At 39.3% G+C, this 18,435-nt stretch overlaps 1 protein-coding gene across 2 annotated transcripts in view; it reads right to left on the bottom strand.

The window, feature by feature from the left end:
- Window positions 1-1,716: 1,716 nt before the first annotated feature.
- The window catches only part of ZNF292 (zinc finger protein 292), a 70,218-nt gene continuing 53,499 nt past the window's right edge, over window positions 1,717-18,435 (bottom strand). For both annotated transcript variants that reach the window (XM_060236791.1, XM_060236800.1), the window contains 3 exons: window positions 16,654-16,790; window positions 15,444-15,585; window positions 1,717-9,782 (listed from right to left, as the gene is read on the bottom strand). In XM_060236791.1, coding sequence (XP_060092774.1) covers window positions 2,634-9,782; window positions 15,444-15,585; window positions 16,654-16,790 — 7,428 coding nt within the window. In that variant the 3' untranslated portion in view covers window positions 1,717-2,633. The remainder of the gene's footprint in view (window positions 9,783-15,443; window positions 15,586-16,653; window positions 16,791-18,435) is intronic.

Raw genomic sequence — 18,435 nt, 5'->3', positions numbered from 1 at the left:
GAAAGATATAACTAAAGGCCTCTGGGTGAGTGTCCCCCAGCCTTGCTGTCATCCCACCCACACAAGTGAAGGTATTCACTCTCCACCCCCTCCCCCTCCCGGACTTCCTACAACAGGCCCTGAGAAGCAGTACTGATCAGTAAGCTCCCTGTCAGCAGAGAACTGTCTCCATTGAAGGTCAGTGGCCTTCTGTTGGGTTTCTTGCCTGATGGGGCCAGCGGTGGGCAGGGAATCAGCCAATGGCATGGCAGAGACAGTGTGAGCCAATCCTGTGCAGGCTACAGCCAACAAATGAAAATCCTCAGAATTGCCACCACGGTTGGGCTTTTATTTATAACTGATGTTTTTCATCTGGTAGCCCTGATGGGGGCAGAAAGGTGGGGTTTAAATTTTGTAAATAAAATAATATTGAGGAGAGATGGCTAATGAATGGGAGTACAAGAGACTAAGGAAAGTTCATGTTATTGAATTACTCCAGATGCTGAGAAAGATGAAGGCACTTGCTGCAAAAGTTATTTGTTCCTTCAGTTAACACCACCTTAAAAAGCAGGTTTCATCTGCATTTATTGTTGATATTTAACTATCAGGGAGACAAAAAAATGCAAAATGAAATATTTAGTACCGAGATGTTAATGTTAAGTTAGGGAAAGTCTGCAGCAAAAAGTTGTAGGTACTTCACTCAATCAACAATTTCATCTATTTGGCACTACATAACTGAGAGCCTTTTGCAGCTCATATCAGGAATACTGAATTGGACCATGTGAACTACATCAAAAAGCTGCTCCTGAGGAGACCTCTGAGGGGGATGGTGGGATGCAGAACAAACCATCCCGTTTCACTGCTGCACAAACTCTTTCAGTTCTCTTTACTTGCTGTATCCCTTGAGCCATATTTCACTCTCAAAGGTTCCAAAGGTCCCCCCAATCTCAACACCTGGAAGCAGCTATGAGAAATGAAAGACCCTTTCTGTGATGCACACATACATAAAACCGAAGTTATTCTCATATGGAAGTTCTTCAAAGCCTGGATGAAAACTTTTACTGCTGCTATGAAAGAATGGGGTTTCTACTCCCACCCCATGCAGAACTGTATGATTGTTACAGGTTTCCGTTTTGCCTATGGGTTGTGGAGTGGAGTGAATTTTCACACTGGTACCCTGACTATAGTGACATATTGAATAAGAATGCCACAATACAAGGATAAGGACTGAAACAAAGGAAGGTTCTGGGGGAAAATATGGTCCCTCTCCCTCAACCCAGCAAAAAAGCTATGGTCTATTACATTTAATAGACTATTTAAATTCCATGTAAATATTGTTAGTTTAATGACAAAACTACTAAGAGAATGCAGAAGCAACCCTAGTTCCCTATTGGAATTGGTAATGAGTAGATAAACCATCTCATTTACTGACTAAAGCCATCTGATTTTGCTCTTAAGGGCACAGTCTTGTGTCTTATTATATTTAAAACCACTTTATTTTCTAATACTCACATTGTAAGCCTAAAAACACTCTTCTGGGAGTAACCTCCAATAAATTAAATGGGACACTTCCATGCAGGCCTGCTTAGGGTTGTCCCCAAATTACGTCACATATTTTACATATAGAAACCAGGACAGTGTAATCAGTATGTTTAAAAATCAATTCCTTATGTGTCCAAAGCAGTACTGTAGATGTTAGCTACAGAAACAAAAAGGACCTTTATAAGATAACATGTATAAAACAAGAAATGAAATGTGATTTTATTTAAGGCAATACTGGGCTACTTCACAAATCACCACCTCAAATATATACACTGCTCCACACTACTAGTTTTCTATCACATTCACGATGGGTTATTCAATACCAAAATGTGGTTTAAATTCTCAGTGTCAGCAAACTATGTAAAATTTACAATTCCATTATACAATGGAAGAGGAAGAGTTGTTGATCCAATTAAAAGCAATGTAAATGCAGTTGTAGGATAAAGATTCAGTTAACTACATGAGTATCATTGAAAGGTACTGGATGTTTAACGTTACAAAAACAGTGTCAGTATGTACTTAACCAATTATGTGTGGTCTGATCAAACTCCTTTCCCATACATATATTTTATGCAAAATAAACTCGATATGGTAGACTTACCTAGGCTTTACTTTAAAAAGTTTAAAATTAAAAGGACATTTTAAAAACTGGATCACTTAATTACAAATTAAAATTCTGAATATAAATGTGTCATTTAATATTTCAGACTTACAGACTGCTGGTGGCAGCAAATGATTTACAATAATAAATATATACAAAAATGTATCTACAAATAAAAAGTACTGTTATATATGAGCAGTGACCCAGTGAAAGATACCACAGACAATTCACAAAGATTTCAGTCATGGAAAGGACAAATCTGATTTAAAAATTGAGGTTTTGATCAGTTATTTACAAAACTGAAAAAATGATTCTGTTCCTTGAGTCCCATAGGGATAAAAACAAATAAATTCACATGACAACTGTCATGATTTTGCTAGTTTAAATCACTTCAACAGAAAACCTTAAAAAACAGTGTCATGCTTGATGGCTTCCTACGCAATAAAAAGTGTAGTACAGGTCATGTTTACACACGAATTATCAGTACTATGAGTCCACTCATACTACCCGATTATTTTATAACCTCTGGATTTGCCTCCCAATGTCCATCGAGTTTTGTCAGACTGACAATAGGTTTCATTTCCTGAAGTTGCTTCAACACAAGCTCAGTGCAATCCTTAAAAGTCTTATCTAAAATTATTTTTACAGTACTGCTACACTGAAATCGTGATGCATTAGCAAACTGTACATGGGTTTCACTTTCAGAACAGGACCGTTTTCTTGCCAAAGAGTTCTTTTCATGAGATTTTCGTGAGTTTGAGTAAGAACGTTTTCTTGTTCCACAGCTATGAAAGCCTCTTTCTGCAGTTTTCTTTTGCTTCACAGCAGACTCTTCAAGGAACTTGAGAAAAGATACTTCAAATCCCATGGGCTTAAATGAACTCCAGTCAAAAGCTGCAGGGTGTTCTTCAGCCGTTTGAACTGCAACTGCAGTTTCCTCCTCTCTGCAGAGATCACTCAGTTCAACGGTTGGTGTTTCATCCTGCTTCTCAACTTTCCTTTTTTTGTTTTGAGAGGGATTTTTTTCTTTGCATGCTCTTTTTAAATTACCATTTATGTTTTGCTTTTCTGAAGGGCAGGAGCTGGTTTCCTGTAAGTTGCTATTTACATCAGAAGAGGGCTTTGCTTGGTTCTCTGTACTTGTGAGGTCCTCATTAATAAGTTTGGTAATGAACAGTTCTGCAAGCTCATCTACCTCATCCTTTTCATCCTTTTCAGGCTCCTTCTGTGTTAATGGAGTAGAGGGTTTTAAATCCTCAGAGTTCTCTGACAAATGTGGCTGCAATTCTTTTATTTCACTTTTTTTGTCCTCAATAATCTCATTTTGTGAAGATACTTCTTTATCTGATGAATATGAATGTTTATTTGAGACAATTAGGAGACTTCTGTGTTGTGAGGTAAATGCTTTAGATAACTTGTGACATTTATAGTGCCTTATTATATTATTCTCACTTGTGACAACTGATGAACAACCTTTTATCATACATGGATACTGTGTAATAAACTTGCTTGTACATTCAGATAAGGCATCATTTCTAGCCTTTATTGTATACACATGTTTTCCACGTTTCAATGAAAAAGATTTATTTTCATCAATCTGCCCCAACTTTGAGTTTTTATTTTCTACAGTAATAGTTCTCTTCCGCTTGGTCCTAACTGGAATTTTGTTTCCATTTTTTCTTGTCTTATTATATTTCAGTCCTCTGTGCTTAATTTTCATAGTTTTTTCCAAGTTAGCTTTGCTTGAAATATTTTCCTGACCTGGTGTCAGGAACCGTCTTGGTCTTATTAAATGGTCTTTATGCCTGTCATTATGCTTATTAAAAATGTGCCTTAAGAGATTTGATCTTGTTGCATAAATACGGTCACAGCCTTCACAATCACACTTGTACATGCCATCCTCTGTTTTGGTTTGCTTGATCCTTATTCCATGATCTGTCTCAAGATGAATAATATAATTAATATATGTTGTAAAGGTTGATTTACATTCAGACTGATCACAGGGGAATCTTCCAACATCCAGAGCTGACTTCATGCTTGCAATTTCCTCTGGGGTCATTTCATGGAGCTTCATGTAGTGCTGAATAAGACTAGTTACTTCCTGGAATATTCGAGAGCAATTTCTAACCTCACATCTAAATTCTTTTACAGATAAGCTAGTGCCACTTTCATCACAGTCTTCTTTAGTACAGCCATCCTCTTTACTTGGCTCGCTTTCTTCTTCTGCCTCTATAGAGAATGATGGCAGATCAGATTTATGCACTGCTTGATAATGAAGAATTAAATTCTGTTGTATTGTGAAAGCTGCAAAGCAACCTTGATGCACACATCTATATGGTCTGTAGGGACTGTAACTAGTTGGAAATTCCAGAGATTTCCGAACGGGTTTTTTGTATTTTCTTTCTTCTTTTTCTTTCCTGTGCCTTCGGATCTTACGGACTTTTGGTTGCACCTGCACATTACTAAGTGGGACTATGCTATGAAGTTCAAGTGGAGCTGGAACTACTTGGGGAGGCTTTTCTAATTTTTCAGGAACACAAGGAGTACTTTCTGCTCTAACTCTTTCTGGAATGCTCACAGATTCTATACATGCATCTTTCTTTATTTCATGGTCTACAATCAACTGAGATTTATTTTTACTTTCTATTAACGCACATGGAATAGTTTTTAGTTCAGCAGGCCTTGGTGTTAAACTAGCAGTTTTGTTTTGAGATCTTCTCCCATATGGCCTCTTTAATTTCAGTTTTACCATTTCTTCTGTTGTAAAGTGATGCACCAACTGACAATGAGCTCGGAGATTAGAATTCCTTGTAAATGTTTTTGGACAGGTAGCTACAACACATTTAAAGGGGGCATATTTTAACTGGTGTTTCTTGATTTCTAGTATCATTTCAGCTGTATATTGATGTATTTTGCTGTAGTGTTTAAATAATGCATCCTTTGTCATAGCACTGTAATTGCACCCTGGTGCCTGGCACATAAAAGGCTTATGGACTTTTTCACTGAACTGAGTACGTGCTTCTGAAGATGGCTGTGCAAGAGGTTTGTTCTCAGATACTACAACAGGAACAAGGATCTGTGGCAGCAGTGCATCTCCTGGAAGACAATGAATAACACTGTCCAATGATTGACTAAGTATTTCATCTTCTAATGTCAGCTTTTTCAAACGTACCAAAATTTCCATAATTTGAGTATCATCTTTGTGAAAGCTTTCAGACTGAGAAGGGTTCATTTTGCCAGGGGTGACAATCGGTGTGTGTATGACAAGTTGAGCAGGGTTAGATGACTTAATATTTTGTGTAGAATTTTTTGAAGAAGATTCAGCAGCATTCATTTGTGCTTTCTGCAGTGATTCAATTGACACCTCTTGGATTTCAGTTTTTACTTCAACCAACTGGGAGTTCATAGCTGTTTTAATTATTTCAAGCGTCTTCTCATAATTTTGAATAATATTAACCTCTGAGATACCTAATTCAGAGTTTCCTTGAGTGCAAGAGCCTAGATTAAGCTGGGAGTCAGTATTTTCACTTTTCACTAATGCAGGAGAAATTTCCGCATTGATTTCCTCTGTGGTTTTGATATTCTCTTTGACATCTGCTGTTAATTCATTGACTACATTATTTAGTTTCTGTGTAAGGCTTTCCATTAACACTGGAGATTCACAGTTTGTCAATACATTTGACTGAAAGTTCTCTGTGGGTACTTGCACACTTCCTTCAGTGTTTCTAGCTAAAAGCCCTAATGCTGTTAAATCATTAACTATTAATTTCTGGGAAATGTTAGGCACAACTAAAGAAGCAGCTGCTTTCTTCTTTTTCTTTGAAACACTGACCCCTTTTTTATTCAAATTACACGATTCTGAATTTTTAACACTACTTATGACTGAAGCTCGTGAAGTATTATTTCCAAAGTTATGCAATGAGGCAGGAGAATTAGAAACCAAGCTGGGACATAAACCATTTTCAATTGTCTTTAGTATTAATTCATCTGGAAATACAGGTAAACTGCTGCATTCATCTATGGAGGAAATTTTGGTGTTAAGTATTCTATTTTGGTCTGTTAGCAAGGTAGCAGGGCTGCACATAGCTTGTAACAGAGGTGACACTCCTGGATTGGGCAAAACGGTTGCACTTATTTGACTAGTACCAGAGACACAACTTGTAGTAACTATATGTGGCAGGATTTCTGTAGAATCAAATGTACTTGGAATGCCTGCAGTTTCCAAGGCCTGTTTTATAATTTCATTTCCTTCTTCATTCTCATTTGTATTGAAATTAGTCATACTGGTCCGTGGAAACAAGTTCTGTAAAAAAGCAGCAGACCGATTCTCAGCTGCAAGCAGCTGCAGGAATGATGGCTCTTTAAAACATGTTTCTGGATTAAATGTCAATTCCTGCTGCTGCTGTAAGCTTAAAGCATTGGAAGAAAGAATCATACTGGCAAGTAGAGAGGATTGTCCATTAAGCTGAAGAGCTTCTGGAGAAATCTCAGATTCATCTAGAGGTTTACAGTATGACCGTTTAGACAAGTGACCACCAAGTGATCTGGGATTAGAAAAAACCCTGTAACATCTACTACAAATAAATTTACCATCCCTGATAATTGCTGGCCATTTTGCCCGTCTATTATGCTTTGGTTTTCTCTCTCTTCCATCTATACCTCGTTTACGATCTTTTTTTGCCTTTGCTGATAGTGGAGACTGTGGAGTGACTTCACTGAAGTTATCATTATTCACTTGAGAGGGAAACAATGAGTCAACACTTTCCTCTTTTGAGAAAGCAGAATTAGCGTTTCCTTCTAGTTGGGAAGAAAAATGATCGGTACTCTCCATCTGTGAAAAGACAGAACTTGGACCATTGTCTGTTGGTGAAGGAAAGAGAGAAATTGGACCATTTTCTGCAGGCAAAGGGAGGAAAGGATCTGAACCACTGTCAATGTTCAAAGGCATAACTGGCTTTTCCAGATCATCCAGGTGTGAAGATAAAGTTGCACTGGACAAATGTTCAATTTGGGAGCCTAATGCAGTCTCTGATTCACTTTTAATATGAGGAGACAGACCTGTGTTTATACTTTCCACAGTAGGTAATACTGAATCAGTCATACTTTCCAGGCGTGTTGGGAAAAGAGCATTAGAGAGCTGCTGCAACTGGCTCGTACATGAGGGATTTAAACTGATTTTGGCTTGCTGAGGAAAAGCCTCACTAGTGGGAGAAGCTGATTGTGATGGCAAAAAGTAAACTATTTTGCTATCATTTGGCAAGCTTTGCAAACTGCTTGTTTTTCGACTTTTCTTATTCTTGCGCTGCATCTTAAATATAGCATACTGATCAGGATGTGTTGTCTTCATATGTTTACCAATGCTCTGTACAGAATTGTAGGTTCGCGTACATCCTTCAACCTGGCAAGTATACTTCTGGACAGGAGCTGCCAATGGGATGACTGGAACAAAAGGTGTGCCTAAACTAGGCTGGGGTGGAGTAACTGTAATCCCTTCCAATGGTTTCAGAGGCAGAGTATAGAGATTAGTAGTAGATTTAGCACTCTCTTCAACTTGAGGTTTTGAAGTCAGTAAATTCTGATACTCTACTTCAGTCTGTATGTTAAAAGGCACTTGGCTTAACTGTTTTTCTAGGCTTTTTGTTAAACTTGAAGCTGAAGTAGTTGTAACTGAATTCATGGAAATAGACTGGGACTGGCTAATAGGGTCATCCTCTTTTTCTTCTTGAAAAACTGGAAGATCACTGCAGTTATCTTCAACTACTGAGCATGGTAGTTGGGGTAAAGGTGCAGCAGTATCTATTTTAGTGCTTAAAGTGAGTAATTTGCCCTTTCTTGCCATATTTTCTCGAATTTTCTGACCCAGAAGAGGCATCAAAACATTGCTGGCTGGAACCACCAATTCTGACTTTGCTGGAGTTATTAAAGGCTCTTCCAAACGGTCAGTGGAGAGCGAATTACTCTGTTCCAATATACTAGCAGACACTTCTGTTTTCTCAATCTTCAGCAATTCATCTTTGACCTGCTCTGTGATATAATTTTGAGTTTTGACATAGTTATTTGTGCCATTTTCTGATGGCAACACCAATTCCTCTTTCAGATTTGTCTCCTCAGGAGGTTCATTATCTTCTAAAGGTTGAGACCAGTTAGCCTCACCATCAGGTTGCAATATTTTTTCAGACTGTTTAGTGTGATCTTCAACATGTTTTTCTAATTCATTCTGAGAACGGTAAACTTTTCCACAACCTACAAATCTGCAAGTGTAGGTATTATAATGCTGTGCTTCATGATCATAAAGCAAATATGCTTCAGAAAACACTCTTCCACATTTAGGGAACATGCATTTTGCCCTGAAGACTGGGTGCTCTTTTCTATGACTCAGTAGTTCAGCATAACTGTTAAAACTAGCCTTACATTTCATTTGTATACAGATGTAAGGTTTGCTGCCACAATGCATTTGTAAGTGGTCATTGAGGTGGGTAACACTTACAAAGTGTCGTCTACAGTACTGGCAAATTACTTTTTTGCTCTGCATTTCAAGGAAGCGCTTAGCTTCTTCATTGTCCTTATGACCTTTTGCATGTGCAATTAAATTTTTAAAATATTTAAAGCCTTTTTTACACAAAGCAACTGGACAAGTAAATTCATTGACAGGCAACGGCTTCTGAACTGGTATCATCTCTGGAATGTAAGGTTTGTCTTTTTCATAGTTTTCATCATCGGAGCCATCATTATCATTAAAAACAATGAAGTCTGCTGCATAAAGGCTGTTCTTTTTTATGTGTCGTTGTTCCTGCTTAACTACAGTATTATTCTTCTTATTCACACCCGCAGTTGCTGTTTTAGGTGGCCTTCCTAGTTTTCTTAATGGTTTCATGGCAGCCAGTCTCTCTTTGCTGGATTTCTTAACATGTAGTGTCACATGAGGAACAAAAGTTTCTTTAGAATTAAAATTTTGGGCACATATGGGACAACTGTAAATTCCATCTTTATAGTGTTTTTGTGCATGCCTAACTATCCTATGTCCAAGGAATTCCTTGTCACACAATACACAATATTGCATGTAGGCTTGCCAATTCCTGAACCTAGCTGATATGAATCCTCGTTCTCTCAGCTTCTTTATTTCTCTGTTTTTCTGCTTTTTATCTCTTATCCCTCTAAGTAAATTTGTAGCTTCATCAAAGTATCCAGGAAGTCCATTCACTGAAGTATCTTTGTTCTCTTCTTGGCACTCTTCTGCCTTTTCATGCATTTCATTGTCATTTAGCTCATCTATTGAAGATACAATTGATGCCTCCTCTCCCATCAATGTAAGACATTGTCGCTTTAGCATTTTCCAGTCCCAAAATTCTGGGTCAAAAGGCCACTGTGTTTTTAATACAAGTAAGAGCTCACAACGTAATGAATTTGGTATTGGAAGGTTTTCTTCATCATATTTCTGGTCAGGCTGATTATACAACATTTCAACAGCATAGTATGCATCCACTGTAGGCTCCAGAAGAAATTCACTCAATTGACAAGCACGTTTAACTTCCAAATCATCGGGCAATAAGCAAGATATAGTCTTGCAAATGGAAATCTTGACTTCTGTGTTCTCACTGGCTTCCAAACGCAATGCTTTCACACATAGTTCAATGCAGGTTGCAAGTCCAGCAGCTTCAATCTGTAAAGGAACAGACAGGTTTTATACACTAATTGAACTATAACCACAGTATCGACATTCATAAATATTATGTAGTTTGTAATGTTGATTTTAATCACTAAATGTCTGCAATTTTCTGTTGGTACTTGACATTCTTAAAAAGAGACTGCATAGGTCAGATTCCTATGTCTGAGCATTACTCTAACAACTACACTCAATGGGAGACCTCAAAGTAGCTGTTTTATTGCAAAGGAATTTCAGAAACTGACTGGAATCGGAATTACACATTATAACACTCAGGACAATGGAATTCCCAGGGCTTGAGATATTGGACTCTTATCTCACTACACAAGCTAAGTTACTCAATTCTTGCTTATATGCAAAATTAAATTTTGTTGGTCTTAAAGGTGCCACTGGACTCAAACCTAGTTCGCACATCTGTTGTCAACTTTTTATTATCTGTAGGCTAGTTTGTTGCCATCCACAGGTCTTACCGACTGCATAAATCCAATCTTAGTTATATGTGTTGCTCAATTACTTATGCATATTGACTCTAAGTAGTCCTTCCTTTACCTATATGGAAGGCTTGAGGAAGTCTGTTTTAGTGTATTTGAAGAAGTGTGCATGCACACAAAATTTACACCAAGAATTAAAACTTTGTTGATCTTAAAGGTGCCAACTTCATTCTGTTGCTTCAGACCAACAACTACACACCTGAATTTATGATATTATACAGTCTACCTTCTGAAGCTACCATTTATTTCACGGGAACTAATCTCTGTAGACCGGGGATCAATTGTAATTCTGGGAGAACTAGGGCCCCACCTTAGTGTTGGTATTTACATTTATCCAGACATCTTAAGAGGAGATGAGAGCTTTATACCCTGCCCTTCACTGGGAGTCTCAGAGTGGTATACAATCTCCTTTCCCTTCCTCTCCCCATATCCTGTGAGGTAGGTGGGGCTGAGAGAGCTGTCAGGTCACTCAAGCAGGTGCATGTGCAAGAATGGGAATCAAACCTTGTTCTCCCAGATTAGAGTCTGCACACTTAACTACCACACGAAACAGCCTTAATGCCTTAGGGCTAGGCAAAAATTAAGTCTACATACAATAGGCCCACTAAATGTCTTCTATAGAAAAATCACTACCTTTCCCCTGACATGTTCAACATGATGGATGCACAGGCTGTACGGACTTTAAAGAGGCTTGAGGGGGGGAATGGCAATAGATACAGTCCACAGATCTTATATTGCTTGTTCTTGAATGGAGAAATATTTGCCTCAAGACTATCATGAATTAGAACCCACAGACAGGCTGACACCCTCATTCTCAAACAAGCCATAAGAAAAATGGTTCACAATTACCATGATATGTGCAATGCTAGGGCAGAGTGCTGAATTACTATATTTTCTTTATTAGAATCTGAACTGTCATAAGAACATAAGAGAAGCCATGTTGGATCATGCCAATAGCCCATCCAGTCCAACACTCTGTTTCACACAGTGGCAAAAAAAAAAAAATTATATATCTCTCTATATATACACACACTGTGGGTAATAGCCACTGATGGACCTCTGCTCCATATTTTTATCCAATCCCCTCTTGAACCTGGCTATGCTTGTAGCCGCCACCACCTCCTGTGGCAGTGAATTCCACATGTTAATCACCCTTTGGGTGAAGTACTTCCTTTTATCCGTTTTAACCTGACTGCTCAGCAATTTCATCGAATGCTCACGAGTTCTTGCATTGTGAGAAAGGGAGAAAAGTACTTCTTTCTCTACTTTTCCCATCCCATGCATTATCTTGTACACCTCTATCATGTCACCCCACAGGCAACGTTTCTCCAAGCTAAAGAGCCCCAAGCGTTTCAACCTTTCTTCATAGGGAAAGTGTTCCAAACCTTTAATCATTCTAGTTGCCCTTTTCTGGACTTTTTCCAATGCTACAATATCCTTTTTGAGGTGCGGCGACCAGAACTGCACACAGTACTCCAAATGAGACCGCACCATCGATTTATACAGGGGCATTATGATATTGGCTGATTTGTTATCAATCCCCTTCTTAATAATTCCCAGCATGGCATTGGCCTTTTTTATTGCAATCGCACACTGTCTTGACATTTTCAGTGAGTTATCTACCACGACCCCAAGATCTCTCTCTTGGTCAGTCTCTGCCAGTTCACACCCCATCAATTTATATTTGTAGCTGGGATTCTTGGCCCCAATGTGCATTACTTTGCACTTGGCCACATTGAACTGCATCTGCCACGTTGACGCCCACTCAACCAGCCTCAACAGATCCCTTTGGAGTTCCTCACAATCCTCTCTGGTTCTCATCACCCTGAACAATTTAGTGTCATCTGCAAACTTGGCCACTTCACTGCTCACTCCCAACTCCAAATCATTTATGAACAAGTTAAAAGAGCATGGGACCCAGTACCGAGCCCTGCGGCACCCCACTGCTTACCATCCTCCACTGTGAAGACTGCCCATTTATACTCACTCTCTGCTTCCTATTACTCAGCCAGTTTTTGATCCACAAGAGGACCTGTCCTTTTACTCCATGACTCTCAAGCTTTCTAAGGAGCCTTTGATGAAGAACTTTATCAAAAGCTTTCTGGAAGTCAAGGTAAACAACATCTATTGGGTCTCCTTTGTCCACATGTTTGTTCACCCCCTCAAAGAAATGTAACAGGTTAGTGAGGCAAGATCTTCTCTTACAGAACCCATGCTGAGTCTTCCTCAATAACTTGTGTTCATCCATGTGCCTACTCATTCTGTCGATAATGGTTTCTACCAACTTTCCCGGTATTGAAGTCAGACTGACTGGCCTGTAATTTCCTGGATCTCCTCTGGAACCCTTTTTAAAGATGGGGGTGACATTTGCTACCTTCCAGTCCTCAGGAACGGAGGCAGTTTTCAATGAAAGATTACATATTTTTGTCAGAAGATCCACAAGTTCAACTTTGAGTTCTTTCAGAACTCTTGGATGTATGCCATCCAGACCTGGTGACTTATTAGTTTTTAATTTGTCTATCAGTTGTAGGACCTCCTCTCTTGTCACCTCAATCTGACTCAGGTCTTTCAACACCCCTTCCAATATAAGTGGTTCTGGAGCAGGCAAACACTTCTCATCTTCCACAGTGAAGACGGAGCCAAAAAATGCATTCAGCTTCTCAGCCATTTCCCTATCCTCCTTCAGTAATCCTTTGACCCCTTGGTCATCCAAGGGCCCCCTCTGCCTCCCTGGCTGGTTTTCTGCTTCTAATATATTTGAAGAAATTTTTATTGTTGGTCTTTATGTTTTTTGCAATATGCTCCTCATAGTCCCTTTTTGACTGCCTGATCACAGTCTTGCATTTGATTTGCCACAGCCTGTGTTCCCTTTTATTAATCTCACTTGGACTGGTTTTCCACCGCTTAAAGGAGTCCTTCTTACCTTTTACAGCTTCCATTACTTCGTTTGTTAACCATGCAGGCCTTTTCTTATACCTGTTTGTGCCTTTCCTAACTTGTGGTATATATTTTATCTGAGCTTCTAGGATTGTAGTTTTAAATAGCCTCCAAGCTTCCCCAAGGGTTTTAACCGTATTTACCTTTCCTTTCAGTTTCCTCTTCACATGCCTCCTCATCTCAGAGAATTTACCCCTTTTAAAGTTAAACACGGTTGTGACGGTCTTTTGGGGCAACTCCCTATTTATACAAATGGTGAAATCAATAACGTTATGGTCACTGCTCCCAAGCGGTGCCATCACTTTTACATCTCTCACCAAGTCTTGGGCATTACTTAGGACCAAATCCAAGATCGCCCCACCCCTGGTAGGTTCAGAGACCATCTGCACAGTCATTGAGAGCATCAAGAAACTCAATCTCTTTCTCTCGACCAGAACACATATTGACCCAATCAATCTGCGGGTAGTTAAAATCACATGACACAGTTTTTACATTTAGCCACTATCTTTAATCCTTCCATCATATTATAATTGTCCTCTATCTTTTGATTTGGTGGGCGATAACAAACTTCCATAGTTAAATTTCCTTTTGGGCCCTCTATTTCAACCCAAAGCATTTCTAGAAGGGAATCTAATTCTCTGACCTCAGTCTTACTGGACCGTATATTCTCTCTGACATACAGAGCCACCCCACCTCCAACCCTTCCCTCCCTATCCTTCCGATATAACATATCCAGGAATCACCATGTCCCACTGATTCTCCTCATTCCACCAAGTTTCTGAAATTCCCACAATGTCTATGTTTTCTCCCAACACTAAACATTCCAATTCACCAATTTTACTTCGAACACCTCTAGCATTTGCATACAAACATCTAGAATTTCCCAGGCAAGCTACGCCCGCAACCTTCCTCCTGCTGCCTTGAGACACTGGCAGACAGTCCATACTGTTTGTCACCACCACAGTGGACAACTCTGATCCATTACACGGTAGAAAAGTAACAGCTAACCCTTCATCTCTTTGAGATGAGCCCTCCCGAACCAGAGACATTTCATCTCCTGTCGGCTTTCCCCCAAGATTTAGTTTAAAAACTGCTCTGCCACTGTTTTTATTTTAAGCATCAATTAACTTTCTGCCCAAGAGAGACACAGTGGATCAGCCTCTCTACTGGACAATAACCAAAACCTTTTGCAAAGATTAAAATTCTCAAGAGATTGCTCAAGTTCCTTCTCTCAGAGAAGGCTTGCCATATTGTATTCATGAATGGACATTGCCAGCACTTCCTATTTAGTTTCATTCTGGCAATTATGAAGGTAAATCATTTCTGAACCCTCGTGGTAAATATAACCAACAGGATCTAGCACTAAGCAGAAACTAATCAGAGCACAAGAAAGAACTTGTTTTTGTGCCTTTGTGCCATCCCATTTATGGGAATTTAATCAGGCGATATCAGATGTAAGAAGGAAGACCCTAGCCTAGTTTTAATAGATTCCATAATGGTTGGCATAATGCTATAAGGCAGGGGTGGCCAACGGTAGCTCTCCAGATGTTTTTTGCCTACAACCCCCATCAGCCCCAGCCACTGGCCATGCTGGCTGGGGCTGATGGGAGTTGTAGGCAAAAAACAATTGGAGAGCTACCGTTGGCCACCCCTGAATACAATCAGAGTATTTCCTACTCTGACTGGCAGTAGCAATCCAGGAATCTCAGGAAGATATCTGCCCCACCCCTGACAAATGAAAAAGTAGATCAGGACTCACTCCATTTACAGATCACAATAAACTGCTTCGTTAAACCAGGGGTCCTCAGTTTTATTTAGACTGTGATCATTTTTGGAATTATGAGAATATGGCTGCTATGGGAAAGGGTCAGGGTAAATCTCAAAAAGGCTGCCATGGGATGCTGGAACCAGTCATAGAATCTTGGAAGGCTGCAAGCCAATGGTCTCCTACAATGGAGGCAGCTGTTTCTGAATGGGTGCTCTCTACAAACATAAAGCAGATACTCTCCTTGGTTTTTCTGAAGAACATGTCTTCCACAGGATTCCAGATGTTGTATTATACAGGCACAAATTCCTTATATGGACTCTACAGAAATTTCAATAACCATCTTTCCATGCATCAAGCTCACTCTGCTGACTGGCATGTAGCAACTAACTGATTTAATTTTCAGCTCAAAAAATTGGTATTTAACTCACATAATAGAAATAACAACCCTTTTTTGTATCTTACCTCTGAATTGATTACTTTAATTAAGAAGAAAATGTGATATACTGTCTTTGTTAACACAGACAACTGACGACATCTCTCCAGATATATCTGTACCGAAGGCTCGACCCTTTGCTGTAGCTTGCTCCAAAAGAGAGTTAGTTCCCTGTAAATGTGTTAAGAAATTAAAACTATGTTAAAATTGAAACAACATACATACTGTAACTCATCAAAACAATTTTCCATTGTAAGCAGAGAAAGGGTGAGGAGCAAGAAAAAGGAATCTAATTTGGATTAGTTAGCACAGTGGTCCCCAACTCCCAGGCCGTGGACCAGTACTGCTCCGTGGGCTATTAGCAATCAGTCCATGCAGACATTGCGCTCTCAGCTTCCTGGGTCACAGACCTGGGAAGTTGAGAGGGACAGGATGGTGCACTGGCATGTGCTCTCTTCCAAGTATGGCTTCCCAGCAACCTCAGTTTATTGGTGGGTGTCTTTAAATGAGAGGGGGAGGCAGATCGGCTGTATCTGCCACCTCGCTGCCTAGTGAGGACATGACAGAAGCAGGCCCAGTCTCTCCCCCTCATTTAAAGACCTCCATGTGGGGCAGGGACGGGGGCGCAGGGTGGCCTTGGGAGGGGGGAGAGCAAAACTCCCAGTGCCACCGCCTCCCCCCCCCCCGGTCCATGGAAAAATTGTCTTCCAGAAAACCAGTCCTGTTGCCAAAAAGGTTGGGAACGCTGAGTTAGCAGATAACAACAGAACAGGCAGCCGAACTCACCTATATTTTTGCAGAAAAGCATAAAGCAGCTTAGTACAGTTTTATATAAATCAGAGAGATTTGTAATGCAGAATAAAGCTATCATTCCTAAAATCAAGCTTAAAACACATTTCACAAAATGTCATGAAGGGAAGGGATCTGAATAGCCTCTAAGAATTGCAAATAAAGCTATTTTCTTTATATACTAAAATTAACTTCATACACTCAAAATTAATCAATACAATAAGTATACTAGAAGTTACATTACTGGAAAGACATTAGAAGTTTTGTAAAATAAATAAAATTAGTAAAACCATTGTTCTATGTGATTTTTTACATCACATGGCCTTAATTCTGAGAAATGGACACTCTGTGCCTTTACTATTTTGCCACCTTTGTTCAATGACTCCTTGTATATCTACTAAACACTGGCTGCACAGTTCTAGTATGATTCAAAGAGGGATTCCAACCTACCATGCACAGTACATCTCTCCTTGTTGCAGTTGTCGAGATAAGAACGCTGCACATAAAATCAGAGCACTCTTTTCATCTCCTTCAGACTCTAGATTACAGATCATTTCTAAAGCATCTTTGCAATCTATGTCTGCAATCTGAAATGGAAAACAAAAAACACTGATCACAACATTTATTTTCAGATAAAACGTAACGTAGTTGCATGAAAAAGTTTTAAATGAGTCCTATTAACAAACATTAAGAAACTGATGAAATATTTCAAGCAAGAGCTTGAAATTTAGCAAGAGCTTGAAAGAAATCAGGATCAAAAATTTGAATAAAAATTCCTTATATGTAAACTGGATTCACTGTCACAACAATGTGCTAAACTGAAGTCACAATGGATAAGAGCTTTCCAAAGTTTAAAATGAAAAATTCAAGAATTCTGGGAGCCAAACGATTTTCCGATAAATGTAGAGGAGAGAAATATAAGTATTTCATAAATATGCAACTTTTCTTGGTTTTTAATGTTTCAGACACAAATATCCTGTTATGTAGGTTCAAATGCTCCTTTTCTACTCAAAATCCCTTCTCTCCTCCTTTTTCACAGGTTAACTATTTCATAACTGCTGCCACAGTTTACTTTAAAATTGGTTTTAAAGTTCACCATACTTAGCATTAATCACCAGTGTAGACAAAAGATTCATCATGGTTAAAGAAGGAAGGAATTCAAGAAAGGAGAACGCATGAACATATGGACAATCCTTATCTCTTAACATTGGTTAAGACATTGGGGAACAGTGGTTTGGATCCCCAGGAACATCATTTCAGGGAAGAACATGTTGGGCTGCAATGGATGGATGGATGAAAGAAAGAAAGAAAGCTAGCTCTGTAGACAGATTTTTTGGGGGGCCCATAGAAATATTCTGGTGGTTCCAAGGCTGCATCTGCACTTAACCAAAGAAGGAACATTGTTCCAAGTTGCCATGGTCAGAATCACATTGGAGAAGCCATCTGACTACTTTAGCACTCCTCCTTCTATCATTTTATAATTAATAATACACACATGTCCAGCCACTGGAGGCTGATTCTTCCTTGAAACCAAGGAAAGCAGTTTATAGTACAATGAGTCAGCTTGTAGTAAGATGAGGCAATGTGCACCCCCAAGATGGCTTTACATACTACTATACAATGAAACAGAATAACAATGCAAGTTCATTTTGTGTCTTCTTAACTACACGGTCACTGAAATGTAAAAAAAGCAAAAGATGTGTCTTTCATCCAGGGCCTGGGCTGCTTTTGAAGTTCCTTTTCACATGACATACCAGAGAGTTAAAATTCATTTCATGTATACTTCATCCCCCTTACATTATTGTAAAGTACAAACTAGTCTATAAATGGAGGGGTGGGTTTGCTAGAAGCTAAAGTCACAATAGTTCTGGCAGGTTAAAGGGGAGTGGGGGAGGACAAGACTCAGGTATTGTGATTAAATTACTTTGTCCAACAGTTCAGATACATTATATAGCTTTTAGATATGTATATTCAGGAGCTCTAAGTTGTATTATTTTAAATGATAGAACAAGAGTCTGTTGGTTGAGAAAAAAAATTAGCATATGATTAGTCAAACAAACAGCCCTGCATTCACTTGGGAGAGCTCCTTCTGAACCAAAGGGTTAGATTCCACACTGCATTTCCACTGATGAAAGGGAGGTGATTTTTGCTACCTTCCCTATTCCACAGCAGACCCCTTCATGCTGCAGGTTCCCCACCATCCAGGAGCAGCATTTCAGGCAGCAGTTGGAG

The sequence above is a fragment of the Heteronotia binoei genome, chromosome 1 (genome assembly GCF_032191835.1).
Source record: "Heteronotia binoei isolate CCM8104 ecotype False Entrance Well chromosome 1, APGP_CSIRO_Hbin_v1, whole genome shotgun sequence".
NCBI classification, from domain to species: domain Eukaryota; kingdom Metazoa; phylum Chordata; class Lepidosauria; order Squamata; family Gekkonidae; genus Heteronotia; species Heteronotia binoei.
The sequence above is the reverse complement of the archived record's forward strand: the minus strand, read 5'-3'. Positions and strand labels throughout refer to the sequence as shown.